The sequence below is a fragment of the Pieris brassicae genome, chromosome 6 (genome assembly GCF_905147105.1).
Source record: "Pieris brassicae chromosome 6, ilPieBrab1.1, whole genome shotgun sequence".
Classification (NCBI taxonomy): Eukaryota; Metazoa; Arthropoda; class Insecta; order Lepidoptera; family Pieridae; genus Pieris; species Pieris brassicae.
In genome coordinates this window covers 13,861,144-13,884,539 of record NC_059670.1, presented here as the reverse complement: position 1 = coordinate 13,884,539, position 23,396 = coordinate 13,861,144, and the positions used below count along the sequence as shown (strand labels likewise).

General features: G+C 31.8%; 2 protein-coding genes across 4 annotated transcripts; both read left to right on the top strand.

The window, feature by feature from the left end:
- The first annotated feature begins 5,114 nt into the window (after positions 1-5,114).
- Positions 5,115-8,069, top strand: LOC123711069 (UDP-glucosyltransferase 2-like). Its single transcript, XM_045663473.1, has 4 exons — positions 5,115-6,199; positions 6,742-6,964; positions 7,057-7,276; positions 7,757-8,069. Exons 1-4 carry the CDS (start codon positions 5,363-5,365, stop codon positions 8,046-8,048), a joined length of 1,572 nt encoding a protein of 523 aa, XP_045519429.1. The 5' UTR covers positions 5,115-5,362; the 3' UTR covers positions 8,049-8,069.
- A 7,551-nt stretch (positions 8,070-15,620) lies between these two features.
- LOC123711052 lies at positions 15,621-22,710 on the top strand. Of its 3 annotated transcripts, none has more exons than XM_045663450.1 (6): positions 15,621-15,708; positions 17,299-17,506; positions 19,330-19,472; positions 20,384-20,525; positions 20,738-20,864; positions 22,516-22,709. In XM_045663450.1, the coding sequence occupies exons 2-6, from the start codon at positions 17,361-17,363 to the stop codon at positions 22,663-22,665; spliced, it is 708 nt and encodes a 235-aa protein (XP_045519406.1). In that variant the 5' UTR covers positions 15,621-15,708; positions 17,299-17,360; the 3' UTR covers positions 22,666-22,709. The 3 variants fall into 3 exon arrangements, with proteins under 3 accessions (XP_045519406.1, XP_045519404.1, XP_045519405.1); XM_045663448.1 differs by lacking the exon at positions 15,621-15,708 and adding an exon at positions 16,574-16,650 and having other exon boundaries at positions 22,516-22,710; XM_045663449.1 differs by lacking the exon at positions 15,621-15,708 and adding an exon at positions 16,978-17,015.
- The last annotated feature ends 686 nt before the right edge of the window (positions 22,711-23,396 follow it).

The window sequence follows — 23,396 nt, the reverse complement described above, 5'->3', positions numbered from 1 at the left end:
TATGCAAATTGCGCTTAGCAGATAAATTGACACATCTGCGGTAGCTGTTTGCAATTATTGTGAAACAATCCTAAGATTAGTCTTTTTAATATTAATTACTGCCTTACTCTATTGAGAGTGACTAAGTACTGATGGAGGCATGTTACAAACATCCTTACAAAATATACCTACAATTAAGAAACATATACTAATATTGTGTCTAAGTTCTTGGATTAATTTTTGAAGTATGTAGGAATTAGTTTTTACTCTGATTATAATAACAGTACATAATTACGATTTTAAATTCAAAAATGCAAAAATCTTACATAAAAAGTAAGTCAATTTCGTCAACCATGAACGACTATGTGGCTGACGTTGATTGTATAATACCAAATTGAGGTTTTACTTTAAAATTTTGTACATATATTCAACTTTTATATATAGATTGATTATAAGAAGAGCATCACACTATGTTTCATGAGAATAAATTTCAAAAGCTCAATTTCACTACATGTATCAAAGTAGTTACAATTCTGGTTAGAAATTTTGTGGCCGTAACCTAAGAGGTCAGTAGAAATCCAAAACAGCGATCTAACCAATCATCCGATATATTTATTTAAATTATTTATAACAACATTTTCTATGAAGTTCCATAATTTTCTGTAATATAAAATAGAAGAGAGACTTTCGACGACTTTTTTAATCCTGATCAATAATTAACGGAAAGTCGCCCCGACGGCGTATTAGTATATATTTTGTAGGCGTTATAGAAAAATAACGAACGGTTGATAAACTCAAACTCAAAATAACTTTATTCATATAGGTAAACAAGTACACTTATGAACGTCAGAAAAAAGTTAAATTAATTGTAAATTTACATTTACTACTAGTTCGCAAGTCAAGGGCGTAGTATATGGGGCAAGAACAACTGGCAAGAAACTCCTTGTAACTCTTTTTTATCGCTAAGTTTTGAGTTACACAAATTGTTTGAACTGGAGCTAATGAATTCCAACGATTAGGGTAATTTAAATATTCGTCTTATTTATAAAAAGCTTTATTGATTCATTTACGTATAACAAGGGCTTTGAATTTATTTAGTTAATTTCGCGGGGGAGTTTGTTATTGAAAACTAATACAATTTCCATATGAGTAGATAGCTAGCTATGCTGCGTTTATATTGTTAAAAAATGAAATAATCATCATCAATCATCAGAAACAGGAGCTCATTACTCAAAAGCTCAATTGTGTTTGCATTAACATCAAATTATGTCTTTCAGAATAAGAAGCTATATTGTTTAATACTATATAATTGACGCAAATTGGAGAGCCCAAAGCGCTCTATATCAATTACGAGATATCTATATAATTCATATAACATTAGTTATGTACATTAATTTTAACTTTAGACTCAGTATTTCCAAATGGGGCCTTTCAGAAATTTTGATATTCGAAATAACAAATACTTAATTTTAGTCCTTCAGCCGAAATCGGTATTGTTCATCGAAATTTTTAAAACATTAAGTAAAGAGATCATTGGGTTGATCTGATTAAATCTATTTAATCGGAAATTAAAATATCGGGCTAATCTGTTATTCGTTAAATAATCGGGCATTAATTTTGTAGCTAATAATCGTAATGTACTATTAGAGAAATAGAGAGAAGAGAGAGTTACTAGTGAATATTACTGTCAGTTCAAACATCGATCCCATACGCAGTCTGCGCAGATGATATTATTATAATGTTTATATTTCTGTTAGTAATTTGTGTTTAAACCTTCACAATAATGATAGCCAATATGATTTGTGTAAGTGTGTCATTATAAGCGTAACCCTCAACAAACTTTCGTTTACAAGCATCGTAAGAACTCCGAGATGTCTCAGACCTTAACAAAAACAGTCAAATAGTAATTAATTCCTGAAATAATTAAGAAAACTAATGCCAATTCCCCGTTTGGACGTTATTGGATGTAATATTATCTAGCTATGACACCAACTATGAGGATATTGATATTTTCCACCTCATCAAAGGAGCAGTAAACTATTTGTTGTTTCAGATGTTAAATTTCAGTTTAAAAAACAATCAAAATATTTTATCCATTAATGTATTTACTTGTTTTCTGTTACATATATATTGTTTATCTATGTAATCTGTTTTGGCTTTCTGTATTGTCTATTTGTTTTGTTTTATAATATGTTTGTAAGCTGTAAGATTACTAATCATTAAATAAATAAATATTAGTTTATCAGAGACATGTCTCTATTTTCTATTAAGCCTCGCCAATAAATTATACACTATACGGTAACTTAGGTAACATTTTGAATGAAACGTGCGTATTTAAAAAAAATATTTGTAAATAAATTTTACACAGTTATTAAAATATATATTTTAGACAAAGGGCCCCACAGCCCGTCCCTGTGATTAAAGGAATACTTTGATTACATGAATATTTAATACCATTGAGATCTAAGTTGTATACAGAAGTTTCAAACTTTACTATTACAGAGACAAGGCTCACTGATGGATTTGATTTCATTATAATAATATACTACTGGGTACTTACATCCCCATGGAATCTATAAATAGTGAATTTAATATATTCAACTCTTCTTAATGATGACGATGATGTATAAAATAATAATCATTTTATTCGACGCAAAACAATTATAATTTATACTTACATTCTTAAGGTTATAAACGTACAATAGGCAACGAATGTTGAGATACACTATTCGTTTTGGTTACCCTGTACAAAATATAATTATATGAGTACTAGCTTTTAAACAAAGCGAAGCCTAGCCTAGCAGTGTCATTAGCAAATTGGTTTCGTTGTTTGAGATGTTTATTGTTTCATAATCTAAATCAAGGTAGAATCTATATAAGTGGTTACAATTGGTTTGACCGTAGTAAATGTGAAGTTCGACAAAGATTTTAGTGTCTTGTGGTGAGAAACTTGAATACGAGATATGGATTAAGAGTCGTTATTTATCGAATTATGGAAACTAACTTTCGTACTAAGATTTTCTATTTTAATTAAATTTTGAACAGTTTTTGGTACTGAAATTTTATTATTTTAAATTACAAAACAAGTTTTCTATTTCATTATATTTTGGAGTTTTTAGCCATACAACCAGTTTTATTTACATTCATAGATATAAAGGGGATAAATATTCAGGATTTTTGTAGCCTATTGAACAACATGAGGCCTGTATATCATTGCTATAATACAATGTAGAAATATGCCACATCAACTTGACAGATTTTATATTAGGATTGGATATTATGGGACCATGGTATTTGCTCAACACAAAAATGATTTTGGCCAATAATTATCAAGCGAAACATTCTATTGAATGGTTTTAATCTTTACCACACCACTCGATTTGAACCCATAAAAAAACTTGACCGAACTTATTTCTCTACTTATATAATATTACGTTTTATATTTATTATTAAAAAAACCTTGGTCCCTGTGGCAGTGCTGGCAGCATTTCCTCGCTGTATTGCGATACTTAATCGCTGGAAAGCACCAGCTCTGTGGGCAACGGTACTATCTACCAGTCGCCAACTTAAAACTTTTATTAGCGCCTGTGCACTTGAACCCCACGGCTCAAGAGGCTCTACTCCAAAAGGAACAAAATCGAAGTAGAAAGAAAGACTTTTATATTTGAGCCGTTTATTATTTTGCCTCTTTATATTTTTTTGTTTATTAATTTATTTTAAATCTTTAGTATAATAATTTTATTTTTAATACACTAGGTATACTCCAGTTGTATCATTCTTATCAATTGGGATGTGCTCATTGACGCTAATCACTTCAACCTACTCCATTAATTTCTGTTTATAATATTTATTATCTAATTATGCGTTTTTGAGCCAACACAGGTTTGAATTCGTGCGTTCAAACCCCCTCTTAACTTATGTTTTTTTGTATGGGTACAGTTAATAAACTACCTTTTTGTTAATAAAGAAACAAATATAAAACTAATAATATTATATCCATAACAGCTGACCCGGCCAAAGTTTCTTCGTTTTGACATGTATATTATTTCCAGGAAACTTTTTTTTTAGTTCAAGAAACATAACCTTAGTATACTAAAAATAGGGTTTGATCGTAGAGGGGTGACAATTAAGGGTTGTATGTATTTTTGTATGCCATATCATTAAAAAATAAAAACAACAAAAAATATATAATATATATATGGTATAATATATTATACCACTACTACATAGCAAATCACGACCGCTCTGTCAATAGTGTACCGGATAAAAAGATACATACGTATATGTCTGGGGCATTACATATTATAACAATAAATCAAGCAATCAATTTTCATTTGTTTAGAAGGTCAGAGGAGGCCAGTTTGTCTGTCTATGCGTGTTCTTAAAAATGGATTAAATTGAGGTGCGTATCGGCTTGAAAATTATTGGAACTGGTAAATCAAGAATTGAGAACAACGTCCTCCTTGTTGTACGGTTATGCGTTGGTGAGCTGAGTTCCAGCGAGGAAGAATGTACACTAACGACTGCCGTACATCAGTTAAGACTGAACAAGTTATTAAAGCGTTGTAAACGGTGCAAACGGTTACTGTTTGTTTTATAGTAGAAGAAATGGAGTCTTTCTATAAAAAAGTGTCTGTTATACACAACGTTCTTCGTTTCTAGAATGCTTTTTGTCCCACAGTAATAAACGAGATTACGAATTCAACAAAGACGTTTCAGTTTTTACAACAAGATCTTGACAAATTTTTTGCTCGATTTATATCTATAGATGAGGCATGCCTTAAACATTATGCCCGGAAATGAAAAATCAGTCAAATCGAATCGGACTTTGTTCGCAGGAAAAATAAAAAAAAATACAAACGTGTGTGTCATTCAAGAAGCAGGCTTTGAATTGTTGGAACATCCTCCATATTCAGCGAACCAAGTTATATGTGACTTCTCTTCGCTTTCTATGGTTCCCTACTTCCACGGTTAAAGGTTTAACTATTAAACACAGATTAGATGAGTTAAATTCAAAAGAATCGAGAAACAGATAAAGACAGTGTTTGAATTTGAATGGTAACTACGTCGAAACATAAAATAACATTTCATAATACATAATTGCGTCACACTCATTATCACTTTAGTGGACCTTCGTCAGTTGTTCATATCTTGCTTACTGTGGTTCATATAAATACGTGTTTCAAATATTTTATTAATTTACAACTGCTTGTTATAGTGTAATAATTGGTATAAGTGCTGATGTAAGAATTTGCATTAAGGAAATACCATTATCATAACATATTATAAAACTTATTAAGTCGTATAGTTATCTAATTAGTATACACACATTTATTAGTGCAATGTGGACTTGTGTTTTATGTAGTTGGTAATAATTTACAGAATGAGCAGGTCTATTTTAGTGTTTCTATTGTCAGTGCTAGTTTCTAATAGTTATGGTGCTAGAATTTTGGCCGTGATTCCAACTGCATCGATAAGTCATCAAGTAGTGTTCCGTCCTTTGACCCAAGAGCTAGCTAGGAGGGGTCATGAAGTCACCGTTATCACTCCAAATCCAGCATTTACAACAGAAGACCGGCCGAAAAACTTGATAGAAATAGATGTGCACGATGTTACCTATACATATTTGAAACCAAACTTACAGAAACTCAATGAAAGGTTTGGAAGCAGAGAAACAATATTTAACGTCATAGAAGGTTTGTCAACAATGATGGGAAAATTTGTGGAAATACAAGTGCAATCGGAACCAGTACAGACACTGATCAATAATACAGATAAGGACTATTTCGATCTGTTATTCATTGAAGCATGTGGGAGGCAGTATATTTCGTTCTCACATTTATTTAACGCACCTGTCGTTCTTGGAAGTTCGTTTGGTATGATGTTAGGTAATGCTGAGATAATCGGAGCTCCAAATCATCCATTTTTATATCCACCTTCTATGCGCCAACGCTTATTGAATTTAACATTCTGGGACAAACTGTCCGAGCTGTATACCCATTATCATCTAATGAACTTTTGGTATTCCCAAGAGACAAAGGAACGTGAAGTTTATACTAAATATTTTGGTGAAGATATGCCAACATATGATGAACTATATAATAATGTTGACATGCTTTTTTTGAACATTCATCCATTATGGAGTAATAGACAACCACTGCCACCGAATGTGGTTTCAATGTGGGGAATCCATAAAAATCCGAAAAAACCACTTCCCAAGGTCAGTCATTACTATGATTAAATTGGAAACTAAATTTAAAAAAACACAGTTATTTTAACTTTAAAGGTGTTAAATTAAGAAAAAAATCAAAGCTCTCTTTGAACAAATGTAGACATTGGTTAGGCCAAGCCTACTTTTATGGTTATCGATTCGCTGAAAACAATCAAAACGTCATATTTTCCTAAGCAAGAAAATTCTTTATCTTATAAACTGTAGACGATTGCTTTTTCTTGGGATATATTGAAAACCATAAATATTACATAGCAATGCTGCAAACTACATACAACATGGACTTACATATAGTGATACATTACAAATATTTTTTTAACAACAAAACTACTGATTACTGATTCAGAAACATACTTTCATAGGCTATAAAATATTTTTTTTTTCAAATTGGTTTTGAGCATAGAAAAGGTCTATCAACAATACTGTTTAGAAATAATTTTCATTTAGAAATTTCTTATGTAGGGTATAGGTTAGTAATATAATTAAATTAATATTCATGTTGTATGAAGCTGAAATTGTTCTTTTTGTTGCAGGAGCTACAATCATATTTAGATTCTTCTAAAAAGGGTGTGGTTTATTTAAGTTTCGGTTCAAATGCCCGCTCCTCAATGTTGCCAAAAGAAACAATACAGATGTTTCTAAATGTGTTTGCCAAATTACCTTATGAAGTCCTATGGAAATGGGAAACAAATGAACTTCCAGGGAAAACAGACAATGTTAAAACAGCCCAGTGGCTACCGCAATCTGATCTTTTAAGTGAGTAAAAAGTATAAATAGCTAAAATCGAACTCACGTTTAACGAATTAATTTAAGTATAAACGATTAAAATACTTCTACATTACTTACAGGGCATCCAAATATAAAATTATTTATAACACAAGGAGGATTACAATCAACAGATGAAGCAATCACTGCCGGAGTACCACTTGTAGGCATACCAATGCTTGGTGACCAATGGTACAATGTTGAATTGTACGAGTATCATAAAATTGGTAAGGGGCTCTACATGGAAACCATAACTGAAGAAAAACTATTACATGCAATACATACCGTCATTGATAATATAAGGTTGGTAATGGGTTGATTGGTGGTAGATGTATTATTTGAAACTAAATTTCATGTCAACTACCGACATTAGGAGAACAAATAAAAGCCGGCAACGCACTTCTGTCACAGTGAATATATTCTATATATCTAATGAGTAAACTGGCTGGAGTCTTATCTGATACTGACAACAGAGAAGACTCCAGCCAGTTTACTCGTTAAAAAAATGACTATCAGGATTTTGTTTTAGTGGTTTCCTAAAAAAAATGACCCCACTAATTTTCAAAAGAATTTTATAGATTTACACGGTTGCATAATTGGACATAGATTAAATAAAGTCAAATTGATATAATGATAGATCACTGGATATTGATAATAATAGGTGCCTGCAACTGCCTGAATCTCTCATATTCAACAAATTTTTTATAGACCTTTTTCATTCACAAATAGCCGCGCTTCAAAAATACGTTCTGTGGATTCGTAACACTTTTCATTTCATTTCAGTTACAAAGAAAACGTTATAAAACTACGTGAATTAATGAATGATCAACCAGAGAGTCCTTTAGAGAGATCAGTGTGGTGGGTAGAATACGTCCTGAGGCATGGTGGAGCGAAGCATCTACGGGCAGCGAATGCTAACATGCCCATGTACGAGTTCTATGAAGTAGAATTTTTACTTAAATTAATGGCGCTGATACTTTTATCCTGTGTAACAGTTATTGCAACTATTTACTATATGTATCTTAATCTTAGAATAATTTTAGGCCTACGTAAGTCAAAAATTAAATCTTGTTAAAATATATATTTAATAAAATTATATTTGCTTTATATATCCTCGTACAGATCGGAAATATATTAGTTAGCATTTTTGCTAACTACAGTGTTAGAATACATTAAGTTGTAGTTCTAAATAACTTGAATTAATAAACAGTGCAATTATTAAAATATTTCGAACGAAGCGTTGTATTTACACCAAATAAACAAACGCGGACATGAAATACAGATATGCTAATTTACGTCGTTTACCTTATTTATAACACATTTAGTCACAAGCGAAGCGTATAGCGTTTAATTATATTAATCACAGGTAAGTTTTTAATAAAATACATAAAACCATAAAAGTTGAAAAAATTGTTTTGTTTAGTACCTTAGTAGATTGGGATCAAAAACATGCCGGTTTTCTTACGATGGTTTTCCTTTACTACAGTATGAGTGATGCATACGTGGAAAGAAAAGTGCATTCGTGCATACTGCATATCCAGAATTTGAAACTCTAACGTCAGGATAGGTCGCATAAGACACAAGGACAATACTGCCCTGTGTTAGCTATACTATATATATATATCTCCAAAATCGCTAAAAACAGACAGAAACAGATTGTTAAATAATCAATTGTTTATAGAATATATAAACATTTTACGTAAAGATAAATAATAAAACGTTCAACAATCAATTATAAACTAAAACGCAGAATTATAATATATTTTAGTGTTCATGCAATTGTTTCATAAACACTTAATAATTTAGACAATTAAATAATTAATTAATGTTATTAAATCTAATTATCAAATTGCACAAAAAACTATTAGTGATAAATAGTAACTACCAAATAGCATCACTAACTATTTATTTAGCTTTTCTTCCGTAAGAGAGCGTACCAATTCTTAAAAGGTCGGCAACGCACTCGCGAGATTTCTTGCATTGAGTGTCCATAGGTCACTTAACATCACTCGAGCCTCCTGCCCGTTTGATCCCTGTTCTAATCAAATAAATAATAGTAGATAACATTTAGTTATTTTTAGGCATATATAATGACACATAAGAAAAACAAAAAAATTAAAGAAAGCACAACAATTGAAACCGATAAGATAACCAATATAAATATTACCTATGTTTTAGATAATTATATGTCCTTCACAGGCAGGGCGCCCAAAAAATATCAACATTGTTCGGGCCCTGAAGCATTGCATTCTAGCCATTATGTGTAGTAGAGCGTAGAATTAGAGCGCTTAGTGAGATAAAAAATGGATCCGATTTTTTGCAACGTGTTAGAACTGGTATGACTCATATTGTTGCTGCTAATAGCTAACTCTAGTTATCATCGGTGGCGGTGGTGGCGGTGGTGGCGGTTGTTATGTTTATATATGAAACACTTGATTCAAACCTAATGGCAACTGTCTTTAACGGTTTAAAAAAACAGCCTATCATAAAATTGGAGATGTTGCGCTGGGCAAATCAAAAATTGTAAAATAAGATATTTATTTTTAACTATTTAACTACGAATATAAGTGATATTACACGTTTGGACAGAGATAAATGGAAAAACTAGGAGCCTTTGCCTGTGAAGGTTCCGATTAACGCTACTGAAAGCAGCTGGAATATTAGGATAACATGAAAAAAATGTATGTAACAAATCTTAGCTGTTCTTTCTACTATTGATTGGAAAATAAACGGGCGTTTATTAGTTAAACCTATGAACTGTTGTATTTTTTCCTTTGTAATTTGTATTTTTTTGTTTTTATATAATTAATGTGTATGTGTGAAATTTCTGACGTCATATTTTCGTACTTTTAAGCGTATATGTATGTATGTTTTAGGTCTTATCAATAAATGAGTTACGAGTAAATGCTATTGAGTAGTAGGTAGTTAAAAATAGGACATTAACTTTGTTAGATTCTAGGTCTTGGAATAATTCCCAATGATTACTAAATGTTATTTTTTTTAAGTTTCTTTTAAATCCCCACACTCCAAAATAGACAAAATATTTTAAATCTTTATTTTTCTATCTTAGGTTTATAAGACTAAAAGTATAAAATCGTGTTTGCTACCTGAAACGTTATTCACAGTTCATCGCGTCCGCTCCCGCTGTAGTCTAAACCCGTCAAAGCGTACATTTCGTGTAAATCGTCGTAAGACTCCGAGCGAAATAATCGTATTCTCGCTTCATTTGTTTACTTGTTCCGTGTAATTTGCTATCTACGTAATTACCGCGTTTTACGGAATTTATTACGGTTTGAATAACCGATTTCGTGATATAACGGATTCAAGATATAGCATGCATAATATGCTAGCTATGGCTACCATGAGTTTTACAAAGTATTAAAAAAAAAACATTCATAAATGCAACTCACATTCACAGGTGGTTTTGCGGAAAGAATTTTAGAATCATAAAAAGGTACCTGACTCGGCAATCGTTAATTTTCCATACAAACATAATCACAGTACCAATAATTAAAGATTTGGCGTTTTTAAAACAAAATCATAAATAATGGAAAAGGCTGCCCGTATCAGTTATGGGTATAAAAAATGTTTACCACCAAATAACAAAAAAAATGCGATAAAAACGTGATACGAGATTTGACGCCAGCATATTTTACGACAACCTTTATGTTTTGAAATAAATTGCTTTAAAATATCTATCCGACTGGAGGAAGGAGGCCGGACTCAAAGGAGGCCGGACTCAAAGGAGGCCGGGAACGGGTTACCAAATAATTTTATGACACATTTGCCGGCCAACACAAACTCAATAGACTAAAACTTCAACCAAAAGTGAAGTTTTGATGTATGGAGTGAACCTTTATGGTTACTAGAACATTTATTTACCAACAAGATTTTATATACAATTTTGTTTAATATTATAATTTTTATACGTATAAAGAAAAATGGATAAATATAGTCAAAATATTGAAATATTCTATATATTTCAGGCTAATAATAAGTAATATATTTTGTGTTAGATAGATATATAAATATGATGACATAATTTATTATTGATACTTGCCCGTAATACGAATCATCATATCAGCCCACGCGCGTAACGTATATATAAAGCACCTGCAATTATAACCTCTTCAAAAACGGCACGTGATACGTGTTTTGGAAAATTCGGAAAAAGCTTAAAAAATATTTCTTCCTAAAAATACAACGCTTCGTTTACATGACTAATAATACTACTAATAACTATTATTAATAATAATTCCTTTGAAAAGAAAGTGAAAAAGTATTCAATATACATCAGATGAGTTGTCTACAATTCGTTACAGATAAAAGTTTCATATTTGGCGCTACAGATTTATTTTTACCAAACATAATAAAAATCATAGTCATATATCGAGGCTCGTATCAGCAAAAAAACCTCGCCCGAATTCCATTATAGGATTTACGAATTTGCGTGCCTTAGTGACGATATTTCAAGGTTAGACCGTAATATTTTCACTTACTCTATATCCACAATCCATATCAAAATCTAAGCTATTTCTAAGTGAATAGGAACGGAATCGAAATACTTCCAGAGAAAAACCTCTAAATCCATCTTTATTTTGTTGTACTAGGAAATTAAAAAAAAACCTTTTCATTGACTACTCGACTGCGAACGAAATGAAAGAGATGAAACCAAAATTGGATTTTCGTAAATTATTCACCTACCTTGATTTTACAGTTGATATAACGTATTCGCTGCTTTAAAGCGTAATGAATGTTATTATTTTCAACGGTTTTTTATATAGAATAGGGGCAAACGGGCACGAGGCTCATCATATGTTAAGTGATAATGCCGCCCATGGACACTCTGAATGCCATAGTGCTCCCGAGTGAGCGAGTTTAAGAGGAGTTCAGTGACAAACACACGTACAATAGAATTATATATACATTGGAATCTCTACAACTCGAATATCTATATTTATATGAATAAAAATATACTCCGTAGAGAAATAACATTTTGTTCGAGTTACAAAGTATCCCGCGTATTTAGAGGTTCAGCGGAAGGGAATGGCAGCGAAGGTTGGAGTTATCGAGATTCATGAGTATAAAGATTCATATATATTTTTTTATTTATTAAAATCTTTATATTGTTGACCTATGTTTTATTAGCTGGCGGAAGCTTTTCACTTCAACCCGAATTCATACACTATTTATTGTTTAATTGAATTTTCTATTATAATACGTGAGTTAACTTTTTTTTTGAACTATGAAATTACCTCATTTTTGTGTAATGAAACAGAAAACTTACTCATTTTCGTTAATAGGGAAAACCTCTCAGGTTTCGAAACAGCTAATTTCGTGTTATCTCAATACTGCCCAATAAACGTATTTTAAGCTGAGAGTTGAGATAAGGTAACGACTAACAGGGTTGAAAGATTAATAATATTATTATTATTATTTCCACGTTTCAGTTTCAAACCAGTCATGGGGTCATCCTAAAGTCTTTACATAAAACATGCCCGTCAAAATTCATAAAAAATATATAATATTATAGATTTAGATGATAAATAAAGAGACCAATTTGTATTTGCATTGAAAGTGGTTTTTATTTATCCATTATATAAATCAAAATTAGTAATGTCAAATAAGCATTCAAACGTCAAAATATAATTAAAAAAATATATTATATTTATTTCCAACACATAAATTTACATTTACAATATTCTAAACCTACATAGTAAAATAATAATGAACATATATAATTAAAAATAATAAATAGAAATTAAAAAGTTTGGTCTCAGCGGCAGTGTACTTCGCTGTATTGCGATACTTATTCGTTGAGCGAGGAAAGCACCAGCTCTGGTGACCGGTACTATCTACCAGGCGCCAACTTTGATTAGCGCCTGTGCACTTGAATCGTCAAAAGTCTCTACTCCAAAGGGAACGCAACCGAAGTTGAAGCATAGATATTTGAGCCGCTTATTATTTTCCGTCTGAAAAAACAGTTAGATTATTCCAAATGTAGATTATTCCAGTATGATAAAACCTTATCGCCTCGTGTTTAAATATCTAATCACATTAACTTTAGATATAACTATACGGATTTATTATTAATTGGCGCGTAGTTGATGTAAATGCTTGAACACTATCTGTCTAAACACCACAATCATTCTAAGAAAAATTGGTTACGGTAGAATTATATTTATAGGGCTGACGCCTATTAGCTTTGTAATTTCACTTGAAAATATAACGATAGTAATGAGTTACTTAATCAAATAAAATGAATTGTATCCTACAATTCATTTAATTTTAAAATTAAATTTGGTTAAACTAAATATAGTTTATATTGTCTTCAACAGTAATTCCAAATTTAATTTTGATATTATAAAAGTACGTGTTATTTTCAGGTACGTTTTATTTATAAAAAAATATTTTTGTGTGATATAGATACCGGCAAACTTCTTGAGCATTGAACAAGGGAGTGGGGGAAAGTTTGCGCATCGTTCACATAAGAGCAAAAAAAGTGCCTAACTATTTTATTTAACTGTAGAATACTTTTTACGTAGATAACTTTTACAAATAGTTTGTTTTAATTTTTGTAGATTGTTAGTATATGTTATACACAGATATTATTGTGAGATTAAATATAATTTTTACTACCTTCTAAAATATGATAACAAGAAATGAAGACCGGCCAAGTGTGATTCAAGCCATACCAGGATTAAAATTAAAGAATATATTTATTAATAATACATCCCAGCCTCTATATGTCCCACTGCTGGGCACATGCCTCCTCCCAGAACAAGAGGGATTCGGTGCCCAGTGCGGATTGGGAACTTCACACGCACCATTCAATTGCTTTCAAGGTTGGTGCAGGTTTCATTCACGATGTTTTCCTTCTCCGCAAAGCATGTCATCAATTTCAAATATTATTAGTAATGATTGTGGAGAAAATATTTAAATAATTTAATGATCATCTAAACAAGATATTCCTTCAATTAGGTCATTAGCAGAGCTAGTGCTTGGTCTAGGTTTAGGGGAGATGTTATCATGATGCTCATTCTTATCATCGTCAGCATTAATAACGAATTGGTGGGTAACTAAATCGACCACATAATCACTTTTAATGCACGCCAGTATAATTAAGAGGCAAAGGAACGTGGACGCAGAGCAGGACACAAACGTATACCGATTTACATTTTACTAATCACGCGATCAACACATCACTCGTCCGCCGCCGCCCCCCCTGCCTAAGTGATACCTAAAAATCTCATCTGCTGCATATTTGTTCAAGATGTTTACCGGTATCTGTATCAAAAACAAAATCAGACTGATACGGCCTCTAGTGTTCCCAATCTTTCTGTAAGGAGTAGAAGATCGACCTTTGATATGTGGTGCTGACGGCGAATACTCAGAATACCGTACTGCGTAGCGCACCAATCCATCGAACCTGACCCAATTCCGCATATGAACTCGCCTGTCCACTTCGGCCATACAATGCGCAGAGGCGATGAGAACTTGGAGAAACTGATCGTGGTTGGTAACACAGAAGGCAAAAGATCACGTGGTCGTTCACAAAACAGATCGACCGATCAAGTGAAAGAAAAATAATAGAAGCGCTGGACAGAAACCGTTGGAAACAGATCAGTCCGTATCCTTTCTATCGTATTATATCATGAGCTGCCAATTAAAGAGAGAGAGATTTGATTTCTAAGTAACTACAACCAGTATTTACGTAAAGGTTCTACTCAGTATAAGATTATAAACTTAACATTGTTTATTTTATGCTCACTTGACACGATTTCTTTCAAAGGCTTGTCGTCAATATTAAATTCCTGTTGAAGCCATTCCGTATTGTTTCCATCTAAAGGAATTTTCATTACTTTTATTGAATACAACATTCAATCCAAATTGATATACCTACATTTTATGCTTAAAAAGGATTTATTAATTGGGTTAACTTTGAAAAAGAATTTATTCTAGGAACTTTTAAATTATACATCAATTTTAAGTTTGGCAAATTCATTTTATATTTGCTGTACGGGAATTATTTCATACGTTCTAATTAGTTATAACTTTTTGATGGTTTTAGGTTAGTTTTCGTTGTCGATGATCAAATCTAAACATCATTAAACATCATGTATATAACTCCAGCTACAGATTTTCGTTCCACGTTTTTTATATACTTATATATAATAATGAACTAAATATTTCTCAATATAAAAAAATTACGCGTCTCGTTGTTTGTCCGCTATGAACTCCTAAACCGATTTCAACCAAATTTGCACACGGTGTGCAGTTTGATCTAACTTAAAAGATAGGATGTACATATAGAATTCTACTGTACATTTGTATGTCACTGGACTCCTCTTAAACGGCTGGACCAATTTGAATTTTTTGGTGGAGCCCTGCATGGTTTAGATTCACAAATGTGCTCGGCAGAAGGCGCTGCAGTCGGTATTTTCATACTTTGTTTAGTATCCTAATCGCCAGTTTTCTACATAATTCATCGCTTGTAATCTAGCTTTTTCGAGTTGCCAGATGTCAGGATAGTGACCAATGCAGTAGTTGTAGATATAATACAGTGAAGGCAATCTTAAGACTGGCTGGACCTGGATCCTGGCTGTGAATAAAAAAACAAAAAATTTCCGACTCGTAGAGGATTTGAACCTCCGCCCTCCGATGTTCAAGTTTAAATTATATCGGCGCTCTAACCTACTGAGCTAACGAGCCCTGACACCATAAAGCAAATTGTGGTATACAATTCTAAATTTTTGTTATATCATACAATTTATTATGAGCTGTGGTGCATTGATATTGAATTCATTTTTGTGTTTGTATAACACTTTTTGAGGATAAAATTACACTAAGACTCACTATTAAAATAGGTTGATAATTAGCCTCTAGGGGTCAGGCTACCAACCATGAGCTTTCTTAAAACGATCAAGTTGAGATGGTGATGGGTTTAGGTTCCTTAAAAAACAGTGGCGACTCAACTCTTTGTCTTGATCCCAGATTTATATATTTGTTACGTAACCATTCTACTTTTGCGTTGCGCCCAGCTCCGCACGCACGTTGCAACGCACGATCTCAAGCTTGAGAATCGCGTGCCAAATCAACACCACCAAATAATTTATAAAATATACAACGTTATATATTATATATGACACACAAGAAAATACACGCCAAATTGTAAAAAAATCGAATATTTTTGTGTGCTAAAAAATATGAGTGGATACATGATGTGTGGGAAAGTTTTTACTGTACTAACTGTAGTCCGACGTCGCGAGACGTAGCGAATAAATACTCCACGGTATGAAACTCCATTATTGACTTTGGTAAAAAGAATAAAGAAGTAGTAGAGTTAAGAAAACTATTCCATACATAGATTTATTTAATTATTGAAGTTAACAATAACTAATCCAACTTCTATACACAGTACTAAATACAGTGAAATGAATTCAAGTTTTATTGCTTAAATTATCTTTTCATATAGATGAAAATTAAACAATTTTGATTCTAGTATCATCATTTTTAATGACGTTATCTATGTTACACAGATTTGTTTGGTATAGAAATGTAATGTCATATGTCAAGCGGCTGTCAATTAGCCACAAATATCAAATAACCTGAAATGTGAAAATTCCACATGAGAATCATATTATTCAGTTTTATTTTTTGTTCATTCGATGTGATTTGTAAGTTTTGATTTTATTTTTTTATGATTTTGTTACGAATATTTTTGTTGTTTCGTATTCAGAAATGAAACTGCTTATTATTTATATCTCTACAAAATAAAATTGTATATTTATGTACATGTCTAAAAATTAACTTAAATTAATTGGGCTGATTTCTAAAATTTTTGATTATATTATTTCCAAAATGATAAAAAAAATTATACTGTAGCAGTGATAACTGTGTATTAAGACCTAATTTTATAAATTTACCTGTCAACACTCATAAACCTGCTATTACTATTTGTATGTGCTTTGACTTAGAAAATTTTTAAGAAAGATACGCCTTATGAAAAAATATTAGCAGTCTATATACCTACAATAATAACGTAAGGGATCAATATTCCAACGCCTATTTCAAATAATTTTTTATCGGAAATAAGCTTGTGTTCCCAAATAAAAACATAATTTAAAATATGTTTTCCTGGCATTCTAATTCTTGTTACCTAAGTTAATTACCGGACCGGTAGATATGAAATGATTTCATGATTTCTTTACTTCACACACATATCCTTATAAACACATATGTGTTAAACAATTAGCACTTACTTTTGTATTCAAATAGACATAAGATTAATGTTTCCATATGCTAATGTTCGATAACTTACACAGACTCAAACTACTATGAAGAGACGAAAACACAACAAGCTACTGAGGAATTTGAACCAGTTACAATGTCAGTCAAGAACTCTCTATCCAAGAACATAAATTGCGATGATTTTTCGTTATATGCACTTAATTGTACAACGGAAGCTGCGCTTGTGTATGATTCGAGTCGGATGACACCACCAATACCATCGAAGCTAACCGATTGGTGTAGGTGAGTATAAAGATAGATCATCAGTGTCAGGAACGTTGATGAGGGGTTTGACTTATTTCACAGTAAGAATAATAATATATTTAATACGTGTTATATATTTATTTATTTATTTTTAAAACGAGTTCTTAATTTATTAATAAAATACTGCGTTATCTTACACACACATTATAATTCATACATATACAGTAACGTTATAATTCATTTAATTAATTTCAGTAATAATACAGCTTTTTATGAATCTTGACTACTTTTACATTGATTCATTTATCAATAAGAATATTTTTATCGAGACCTCCCTAATCAAATCGTACACTATAAAGACTTAGTTCTTATAAGAACCTTTAAAAGGGACTTTAAACTATTTTACGCTCACATTAAGCTTCAACCTTAAAAGCTAAAATCTAGTGTTATTCCAAGTGCTCGTAAATAGCTGGTTAAGAGACACCTTTCTCGAAATCAGACACCTAGACTTCGAGATTTCCTTTGAAATTGTAGAATACTTTTCTTTTATCTTATATTTGAATCACGAATGACAAAACGATGCAATCACGTGTTATGTAAAAAATTAAGTCATAAGTTTATCCTGTATGCATATTATTTCTTCTCTAAATTATCATGGCTCAAAGCTGTGTCAATGGCGATTTCCATTAAGCTTGTATTTTTACTAGAAGACAGACGTGACACAAGAAAGTAAATAAAAAGAAACAACGCAATTACACCAAAATGTCTTACGTTTACAAAATTTTTATTCTTCAATTGAAGAATTTAATCTAACTAATTATTTAAATGTACATTTTGTACTGAAGTGTGAGTATTTTTTGATTAGAGTGAAATTTACTTACCAACAACTAATCGAAGTTATTATAATTTTATATATAGGTTGATGTGAAATTATTTAGCCTATTAGCTTTTACTATAATATGTTAATATTTTATACGGTATCAAGCAATTTGGTATACCTACGCCATTCGCGTGACTAAAGCCGTTTGTTGCCGCTAGTTAAGAAATGAGGGAAATACTTCTTAAAATCCAGCGGAATATAGCTACCAAATTAGCAATAGATGGCGTAAATTAAATATACCCTTATCATACCCTATAAAATATAGAAGAGGACTTGATGTTGCAGTCTCTCTCTGGCCAAGATTATTGAAGGCTTCCTGCGGCAAGATTCAAGATTCTTTATTCTTTGTTTAGAATATAATAAATAAGCCTTTATATCTACTAAACAAGTTTTATTTAACGGTTGATGTGTAGAAATTTCAGCTTTTAAATTGATTTTGATTGACAAAGGAAATTTTTATAACGTAACGTTCGTTTTAAGTTTGGAATTGCTGCTAAATGCACAGCTTATGGAAATTATTCGGCATTTTGGCAGTGAACTTCGTTACAAGCACGTGTAATGCCTACAAAACAACATGAACAAAAAATATTTAAGTACAGAAAAACTCGACTTCTTAATAATAATAATCAATTTATTTATTAATTAATGAAAAAAATATTAAAGTACAACAAAAATTACAGTTCCGTTTACGAATTTTATTTTTTACTAGTAATATAAAAACACCTATTAGGTTAACAATGCGGTTTAGACACCCGAAAGGCGCTTTACAACGCTTTGGGAATACGTATTCGCTAAGAATTCGAATGAGAGGTGCCTAAACCTAGGTTGGTTTTTACAGACGGAATTGGAAGATTCTTTTGATTTTGAACCTTGGGAATGAATAACACTGTCGCCCCGATAGTGTTAATATTCTGTAAACATATTAAGATATCTGAGGATCTATTTATAAATACCTTATTTATTTATAATCACTTATTTACAGAGCAATTAAGCACCTTATTAACTGCGCGTTAGATTGGAAAGTCGAATGTAATGTAGTGAGCGAAAGTCATTTCAATGAAGACAGCATACGGGGTCACATACACGTTGCCAACAACATCTGTGATGATGAGCTGTTTCAAATACGTGAGTGTAATGTAAATTAATTTATCAAACATTATACTGAAAATAGAATTAGTAAATTATCGCGTAATCGATTATTTACCTTTATCTTTAGCTATCGCTTCGAATTACTTATGTTGAAATTTGTAAAAATTGTTGCCAGGCCTGCTTTAAAGAATGGGATATTTGGCCCCAGAGCCTTGATCTCTTCTCAAGATGTTGCATATACATATACTCAGAACTCGGACTTGGATAGCGTAATCCAAGATGATAATATATCTTCGTACTGATTGTAGCCGCAGATTGTGGGTGTTGCTCGCCATCTAGAGCATGCAAATTTGACAGTATATATTATAGATTTAAACTGACCTGGAGAAATCTCATTTCTATCGCAATATCTCAGATATTAGGGATAAAACATTATTAGATGATTTCAACCATACATTTAAGGCTACAGGTAATCGCCCTGATTAACAAAAAGAAAATGATAGTACATTTACGGTGTAGGTGATATATAAAACTAAATAGTGAATGCTATTAAATTTGCTTTAGAATTTACTGTTTTTTCTTGTAATGTTGATCATAACCCGTCAACCGTCCGTCATTTGTTTATATGTAATATGTTCATTAACAAGGAAATAATAGTCATATATAATAAAAGAATATGCTTCGTTTATCAAAATCATACTATTAAAAACTATTAGACATTTACGTTTCGTTATTACTGGGAAATATAGATTATAAGAAAACAAATTACTTAATAATGGAAAGAATAAATTAATACAAATATTACAGTTCAGCGTTTAGCGTGGTTTTATCATCACATAGAATAAACAAGTCTTCGACACTAAAAGTTAACACTTAACAGACAAAACTTTATATTGTCTATAGTAAAGCGTAATTTCGCTAACGCAAGCCAACCTTATTTCCCACAGGATACATGGAGCTATCAGCCTGTATAGAAAGTTCGCAGGACTCTTGGGAGGTGTGTTATAAAAGCTTTAAGCACACTGTGGAGGAACAACAAAATACCACGCACGAATGGACACATTATGAAGTGCATTTTTACTTATGCTGGTTGGGATAATTTATGTAAATACGGGATACTTTTACGGGAGAAATTGCCGCGTTTATTACAACCTCATACGAGGCATATTGCCGCGTTAATTACCTAGGTCATCTTAAACTAAAAACGCTTTTTTTTATTAACACTTACTTTGCTGAAAGACGCTGGTTGGTAACCGTGGCAAAACATTATTATATTAATCCTACACAGTTTTTCTTTTCAGCGCAAGGGCTAGATTTCGTAGGTGTACGCTCGAGTCGTTATTTGAAAAAGCAACAGCTTGCTCACATTTGGAAGCCATCACGTTGCAAAAGTTCTCCGTGATCGTTTCGGAAGGCGGAGTGTATCAGGTCAGCTAAATATTTGTTGGAATACCTACCTTTTAAGGGACAAGAGGCAAACAAGCAGGCGGGACTTTGAACAAAGTGCTAACCGCCGGCCGAACCTGGGTTTGTTGCCGATGTTTGAGGGAACTGTAATATTTCTGATGGCTCTTGAGTCGCATTTCTTCATATGATCAATTACACATTACTCATTCTTCAATCGGACTTAGGACAGACATTTCTGTATCTATTACTGTATAATTTCTCCACCAGAGAGATTTATGATCAGCTTTTTTGCCTTCCAAAACCTAATGAATAACAAAACATAATCGGGCCTCAGATTTCTGAATCAGTTTTATGATTATTTGTCAATCTTATAGGCAATAAGGTGATCAGTACCATGTGCTTGTCACACACGACGAACATTCCTCACGATGTTTTCCTTCACTGAGCTGAGCTGTAAAAATCTTTTAGGCTAGCAGCGAGATTCCAATAAAAAAAACAAAATCAATCGAACCTACGACATCAAAGATAAGAATCGCACGCTAAAGTCACCAGGCCAATACTGCTCACACAAACACAACACATATAACTCAACGTTAATATAAAATAAATAATCAAAGTATTCCTTAACTACTCTATAGAGGGTATTATAGCTATAATCCATACGTAAAATGTAATTTCAAAATAATTAATACAATTCATTGAAAGCCAAAATTCCACACCATTTATATAGAATCTATAATTAGCAATGGTAACCTGGGAATTAAACCCTGACCTTTCCGATGTTCAATTAACTCTCAAACGATAGAAAATATTCTGAGGAAACTAATAACTTAGACTAAAAATAGGATTGTTACTGAGAACAGAAGACTATCTAAAGGAAAATGATAAAAGTTAAGTGTATCTGTCGTATACAGTATTTTCTTATAAATAAATAGAATTTATAACATAAAGAATTCCAAACTAAAAATATTTTTATTTGATTGACATTATCTTTGTTTACAAAATTTTAAACCACTTGGTAGATTTACCAAATGTTTTAAATCAACTGCATTTCCTCTTTAAGAAAGACATAAGTCCTTTTTTACACATAGTGAGGACCAACGTCGGTTGTAATTTTCCTCTAAATAGATCTCTATCTGTAGTAAACGACGCTTTGAGTACATCCGACGCAGATCCATTGTGACAGTCTCCAAGTCTTCAGGCGTAAGATGCTGCAGCCACTGTTGATCGATAGATCATTGGTTGTCACCAATAATAACAATTGCAAAGTAGAAATATATTAAAAATAAGCATATTTGTATTTCTTAATTTAGTTTAATGTCTTTTCATTATATTGTATAATTTCTCTTTTAGCATTGTAATGTTTTCTTTTAAATGTTGTGCACACTTGTCATTGATGTACATACAAGTACTGTGTTTTTGTATGTCGTTAGTGTGCCTTTTTAACATAATAATATCTTCGTTCTGTTCAGATATGCTCTCAAAGCGCTGCTCAAATTAAAAAATATGACTATTTCTTATTTAGACAATTTTGTGTAAGTTTTTAAAAGAAGCACAGTTTATAGATTAGTATAGACCGAACTAAATACATAATTATAATGCCAATGTAACGATAAGACTATTAGTCACTTACTAGACTTGCTAACAGTTATATATGTTGTTTATTTTTCAGGACTGCGACAGGAATATGATGTATCCTAATTGTCCAGGGGGAGATCCAAGGCCCACTCATAAATTAATGAGCCATCTGGTCACTGGCAATGCCAGTCTATCAAACAACAACGTGTGGTTACTTGTTTTTATATTATATTATTTAATATGATACAATTATATTATTCCATTTATAAAATATTATATAAAAATCTTGGTTTTCATCAAAGTATCATTTATTCATGAAGGCAATTCCACGTACAATAATGAACACCAGTTTTAAAGTTCTCGAAACAAGGGCGGACAAGAACTAGCAATAAACTCTCCGTCACGATTACATCGAGACATCCATCATGATTTTGTTTCGAAATTCTTTTGGATTTTCTAAACTTATATAGCTAAATTACAGAGTAGTAAATAACAAATTATTTTATTTAATAAATCAAACAGAATAACGATAGCCTACTTATCGATAAAATTATCTAAAGAGCGAAATGTCTTCAAGTTTGTAAAGACGTATTGAACCGGTATGAAATCCTCTGATGCTATTCTCAAGCGTTCTATTCAATATAGTGTTATCAAACATTCTAAAAACGGCTGACTAAGTCAATAGACAACAAAAGCGTGGCTTATCCATTGAACGTAGTCCTTGATAGGTTTTTGATGATAACTGTCTATTCATACCGTAGTTCTAATGCACTGACCTGATTCGCTGTTCGTAATGAGTTTTGCACTTTTGATATGAGGGATAATGTGATGGCTCAAATTTCTTTTGGGGGATATTTTTTTCACCTATAGAAATTGTTTTGTGAATTGTATTACTGTTTATTAATTTTTTATTGATGTTTTATACATTTTAGAGTCAATTTTGAAACTGCTAAAATATTAGGTTAAATTGTTTTT